Below are 6,000 nucleotides of genomic sequence, written 5' to 3'. Positions count from 1 at the left end.
ATAATGCAGAATACATAACTGAATGATTATAGTTCATGATAGGTCATAACATTTCTGCTATGTGCTTTGGATATGTGGGAAATGTCCTAATATGATGTAAATACTTGAGATGTGTTAGAACATTTGCGTATCTATTCTCCAATGGCTTTGTCATGCCTCCTCCTGAGGGCATGCCTCTTCCTGGGCCTGCCTACCCATTTTCTATATCTGGTAATACCTCAGCTCTGAAATCATTAAAAGGGTCCATTTTTATCCCTGTGGCTCATCTCTTCTCTGCTGTCAGCTTCCTTTTAAATAAACTGCTTTTATATGGATTATGGTAAGTTATGTATCATTGGAACTTTGCCTATCCACTCTACCTAATTAGATAAATATAGAATAAAATTTTCAGCGGATCTCAAGCTGCTGGTTCAAGTAATGTTAGCAGTATGCTACTGGTCCAAAGCATACACTACTATKTGTGTGGGGGGTTTTGAGTCAAACGTTAAAATTGTACTTGAAAAATTGGCCCAAGGATGGAAATGAGCCTCAGCAGCTTGTGAGTTCATTTAGCCTACCTATGCATAAAAGGGACCACTTTTTGATGGCACTATTTTAAAGTTAGGTGTATATATTATACCAAGTAATCTAAGCTTGCTTTTAAAGCCTTCATTTGTGGTAAAGGTAGGAAGAAGAAGATGCATAGGAAGCTGAAAATACATTTTATTTCTTCAGGGGCTGATGGCCTTATGTACATTTATTAATTTGTTAGTAGTGGATTTTTGTGATGACTGAACAGAACAGGGCAAACCAACTAATAACAGCAATTACTTACAATTCCCATCTTCCTAATGAAATATGAAAGAATCATTGTAAGGAGCACCTTGTGTGAAAATGAAAAGTGTGCGAAAAGAGGGGAGTGCATTAGTGATGCTCAGTTGCAGCCCACATCAGAACAGAGCTTCTTCTGGTTTTAGCAACGTTTTAGGCACTGGCAAAGAGCATATAGCTCATACAATTTCATATACATATGGAGAAAGATAATCTCAAGGTATTTAAAGAAGAAAAGCCCRAATATGCAATCCCTGGAAAGTTCTTACTTCTCTTAACATTGCRATGGGTTGAGCAGTTAGCAAAAATATCCACAATTACTGTGTTAAACATGGGATCACTGGTGGAAAATTAATCTGGGAACAGTGTGACAGCAGTTGACTGGAGCTCAGCACCTCCAGGTTTCTGTTCTGGCAGCTCTCCTCCCCCTCAGGCTGAAAATAGGGAGAGAATACATCTGAGAGGTGGTGATTCAGACAAGTGTTTACCATTTCATTCAAATGCATATGYACAAAATGAGTGTGATTTTCCACCTCCACTACAGTTGCTCTTCTTACTATGTAAGTGTGCTCATCAAGAGCAAATTTCCAAAAGAAATTGCTTGTAAACAATTGTTCTAGTCACAGAAATTAGGAAAAGCACTTTTTATTTATTTCTCTTCTACCCTATGAGAGCTGGAGATCTTGGCATCTTTCCTGGGAGGTGGGAAGAAGGGAGCTGGCCCAGGGCAGGTGTTGGTGCCTTTGGAGCACAGGCCCATGCATGGAGARCAGTGTTAAATTTTGTCTGCAGGTTGTTCTGGAAAGGAGCTACTTGAGTAGAGAATTTCTGGTTCACATCTGGTCTGTCTCTGGGTGATGGTCACACTTKGCTGTCATCCTGCAAGAGCGAGTAGAGCTTTAGGGCTTGAGAYAGCTGGAGGCAGCACTTGACTGCAGGCAACACAGAAAGCACATGTATCCAAACAAGGACATGCTGCTTTTAAGGGAAAGAAGAAAAGCTAAGGAAAACGGGACCTGTGACTTTGGAGAACTGAGAATGAAAAGGAGCAGGAAAGAGCAGGTGAAAACCTGAGCATGAGTTAATGGCAGCCCAGTTGCAATGCAATGCAGAGATAGCTGCCAGCCTGGACTGACTGCCAGACTGAAGYTCTTGCTTACAAAATTTAAGCCTTCATGTTTGCATCAGTTCAGCATCTTGTTATCACGGTATTTGAAATCTAGTATTAATTGCCTGGATCTATTCCATATTTAACAGTAGAGCCAACAAAGTTATAAGTCTTGTTGTATAAGTTAACCACATCCCTGCATTCGTCTCTTTACTGAGACTTTGCCTTGATGGTAAAGAAATTGAGATTCTTAAGATATCAATAGGTATTTACTTCTCTTAGTCATAGCAATGATTCATGACCAATATATTTTTTTTCTATCAATTCCCTATTGTACACAGTTTTCCATTTACCTGTCATTGTGAGTGGTTCACAACATTTTCTATTGTATGACTCAGTAGACTAAAAGACAATAGGACAAAAATCTGCCTCTGCCATTTGCATCTGKTTTTTTTTGTTTGTTTGTTTAGTTGCAGTTAAAATGACTTCTATTCCTTTGGTTTAAAGGAAGACAGGTGAACATGTATCCATTTTGATTTAAAATCCCCTGTAGCAAAAGTGTATCCTGCATTTAATAAGTTAAAACATACTTTGATGTTAGTTAATGCCCTAGCTTTTGTAATTTAATCATCACTATAGTTAACATGTATTCTTAAATGAAAGACTATTGTGATAACCCTTTGGAATTCTGAAACAAATCTCCTTTCCCCCCATAATTTCTTCCTTTAAAAACAAACACTGCTTTGTTGTTTTTTTCGTTTTGGTTTTTTTTTTTTTTTTTTAAGTAGTTCAGCATTATGTTGTACAGATTCTCTTTGGCCTAGAAAAGCATTTATGATAAAGACACAAACCAAATATCATAAATGTATATAAAATTCAAACTACAAATTGGGTCTAACAGGATGAATGCCATCAGCTAAGAGATGGATTTTTTTTTAACTTTGTAGATTTTTGATCTTTCATGGGACTGAGGGTTAATTTAGATGGCAAGAGAAGTCAAATTTGTTGTCAGATAAGAACTCACTATTGGTATGGAGTAATGAAGTAAAATACTAACAGATTTTCAATGGTATGGACATACAAAGTGTTCCRTTGCACTCAGACGATCCAAATTCAGGGTATTCTCTGCAGCTGAAAATCAATTATTTGCTTTCAGAAGAGCTCTCTTCCCCAAGTAGTTTGTAACAGCTTAAGACCATAAAATGTTAAATGCTGGAGATATATATCTAACACAAGAAGTGAATATTTGTTAACAAACATGGTGTGGTTTATGTTGCCCCATTTTTAAGTAAAAGAATCATTTGGGTGAAGTGATAGTTACCTTGCTGGAATATTGAAGATAACTATTGATCCCACTGGAAATGCACATAGACCTTACCTTAATGTATGGATGCCTCCGGGTAACAAACACAGAGACATAAGTTCTGTGTTTCAGACCTATTCATAGCAGGTCATCTGCTTATGGATTTGGGCATTGACTGTGCTCCTATTCTGGACAATCAGTGGTCTTTCCACACAAAAAATGAGTCAGTGCTGTGTTACTCTGCTACTTAAAAAAATAATATAAATAAGAAAATAAATATGTTAATGTCCTGTTTGTAAATTTCAAAATGGCATTATTTTAAATTTCAAAGTTATAAAAATGACACGTAACTTAAAATTTAATCTTTGAGTTTTGATGTCCTACAGAAAAAAACCCCAATAAGTAATATACTAATAAAATATTCACAATTAAAACCTTTATTAAACACGACTTATGGATGCTTCTCCTTACAGCCTTTCCTGTGCAGAAAAGCTGAGACTGAGATGTAGAAAGCCAGACAGAGTTCTGGCTAGTGACAGTAATATGTAGTAAGAGATTTATAGGGAGAAATAAAACAGTATCTTTTATTAGACTAACCAATAAAATCCTTTTAAAAAATTAACAAAACSCCTCAACTGTGAGMTTTTGGGGCTCTGATGTTTTCTCTCTGACATGGTTTATACACTCTAGCAGAGTATGAGAGACAGCACTGCAAAATCCAGTATTMCTGTTTGACAGCCACAAACCCACATGCTTTTTCTAGCAAGCTCTAAMAACAATTTACTAATCATTGCTATATTCAATTCCCAGAAAAAAATGGACCTGGAAATCATGTCTGCTATAACTTAGGCAGGTTTTCCTTCCTTGGCTTATACCCAGRAACTTAAATTTGGACAAACCTCTAAATTTGTGCTGGAAGACTGATGTAGGCAAAGCTTAGCRCAAGGAATCGGAAACTTTGGGTGTCCAGAGGGTCAATCCTGAAACAGAAAAGGGTTTATTTTCAAATACCCAAAAGCTTTTCTGGATCTTTTTTCTAATCTTTCTTGGTTGATCGTATAGCAGACATTGTTTCCCAAAGTAAATCTAYCAATTCATATGAAGCCATTTGCCTAAATGCCACWTTGTTTGTCAGGCACTCATCTGAATTTTCATAGGTAACACACTACACTGATATGGGRATATGCACAAAGTGATGTTGGTATTGAGAATGCCTTTCCTTGGAGCATCCAGTTCGCCTCTGGGAGAACATGAGTGTGTGATAATGGGCYCAGTTTGCCTGAGCCCTTCTGAGGAGGTGTTACCTGGGTATTCTGTGATTTGCTTGGGGCACAGTCCAAAGAGCTGAGCCTGGGTCTGTGTTTGTTTCGGAAAGCAAAGAGTTTCTCATCAGAAGATGGTGGCAGAAGTAGGTCACCCATGGAGTGAGGGGCCAAGCTGGGTGAGTGAAAASGTGATGAAAGACCCTGGTTCCTTGCCAGTACAGGTGCTGCTACATTTGTTTGTTGTTAGTGATCCGTGATTTTCAGCATGGTCACCCAAAGAGGGAGGTGTGTTCTTTGCCCTCCCAGACTGTGCAGTGCCCGGAGGAGTTTGGCTTATGCTTGYAGAAAGGCTTATGGCTACAAAGCTCAGACTAAACCATTCTATTTACAGCTCTTTTAGCTCAGCTCTTGCTCTTGTCCTCTGCCTGCTGGAAAGGGGGTGAGCTGGAAGGGATTCCTRAGGGATTGATTCACAGACTTGCATGGGGTGTGAGGGGCAAGCAAGTTTTTTTCTAGAGAAAGGTCATGACGTCGTCGTTGTTTTGATTTCAGACATGGCTTTTACAGTTTATTTTTTTCTGTCCTCTGGCATTCTTCCTGCTTGGGTGTTTTGTCAGGTCAGCTCCTCACACAGCTGAGACTTCCTTCCTCCTCATAGCACCCTGGAAGGCAGCACTGCCTCATCCTGGCAGGCAAAGTCCTTTTTCGTCTCGGTTTTCCCTAAATTTTTGCAAATCCAGGTTCTCTGAGTACGAGGGGTTAGGCAAGAGCTCCATAGCTTGGGCCTGGTTCTCAGAGGTGCARAAACAATCTTAAACTACGGAAGAGGAGGTCTAGGTTGGACATTCGGAAGAATTTCTTTACGGGAAGAAGGGTGATCAGATATTAGAACGGGCTGCGCAGGGAGATGGTAGAGTCACCGTCCCTGGAGGTGATTAAGAAACACCTCGACAATATAAAACCACTGGAAAAATTTAGAAAGGCGGCGTTATCCCGCCGAGGCCSTGGGTAGGGCTGCCCGAGGAAAGCAGGGCGGAGCACGCTGCGGCGCCCTGAGGGGCGGTGGGGCTGAGGGGCGGCGGCCGCGCGCCCCCTCAGGCTGCCCGCGCGGCGCGTGTCTCCAGGCGGGGCACGGGGTGSRAGCCAATCGGAWTGCGCSGCTGRCAACCTGGTGGGCGGRGCCGAAACCCRWYTCACCAATCAGAGGAAGGTGMTAGGAGCGGGGCGGAGCTTGGGGCYGGCGAGGGGCGGGGCCCGGGGCGGGGCGGCGGTAAACACGGCGGCGGGGGGCGCGCGCCGTGCGACTATGGCGGCGTCTTCTGCGGAGGTGCTCGGGCTGCCGGGCGAGGAGGTGAGCGAGGCCCCGGACCGCCCCCCGCGCCTTCCGCTGCCCTCTCCGCGGAGCCTGGGCTGCGGCTTCTTCGCGGGGCTGAACCCCCTTAGGGCGGGTGTTCCCTGCGGACCCGCTGCGGTGTGGCGCGGGGCGGGGGAGCGGGGTGAGGTGATGAGGGGGG

General features: G+C 42.3%; 1 protein-coding gene across 2 annotated transcripts in view; it reads left to right on the top strand.

Moving 5' to 3' along the window:
* Positions 1 to 5,760: 5,760 nt before the first annotated feature.
* Positions 5,761 to 6,000, top strand: part of NEDD4 (NEDD4 E3 ubiquitin protein ligase) — a 47,061-nt gene continuing 46,821 nt past the window's right edge. For both annotated transcript variants that reach the window (XM_057372099.1, XM_057372096.1), the window contains exon 1: positions 5,761 to 5,837. Coding sequence is in view for 1 of the 2 variants with exons in the window: in XM_057372096.1 (XP_057228079.1) it covers positions 5,793 to 5,837 (45 nt within the window). In the remaining variant the exon portion in view is untranslated. The remainder of the gene's footprint in view (positions 5,838 to 6,000) is intronic.

This window comes from Malurus melanocephalus, unplaced genomic scaffold (genome assembly GCF_030028575.1).
Source record: "Malurus melanocephalus ecotype Western Australia unplaced genomic scaffold, MMel_1.1 scaffold_163, whole genome shotgun sequence".
In the NCBI taxonomy this organism is placed as follows: Eukaryota; Metazoa; Chordata; class Aves; order Passeriformes; family Maluridae; genus Malurus; species Malurus melanocephalus.
The sequence above is the reverse complement of the archived record's forward strand: the minus strand, read 5'-3'. Positions and strand labels throughout refer to the sequence as shown.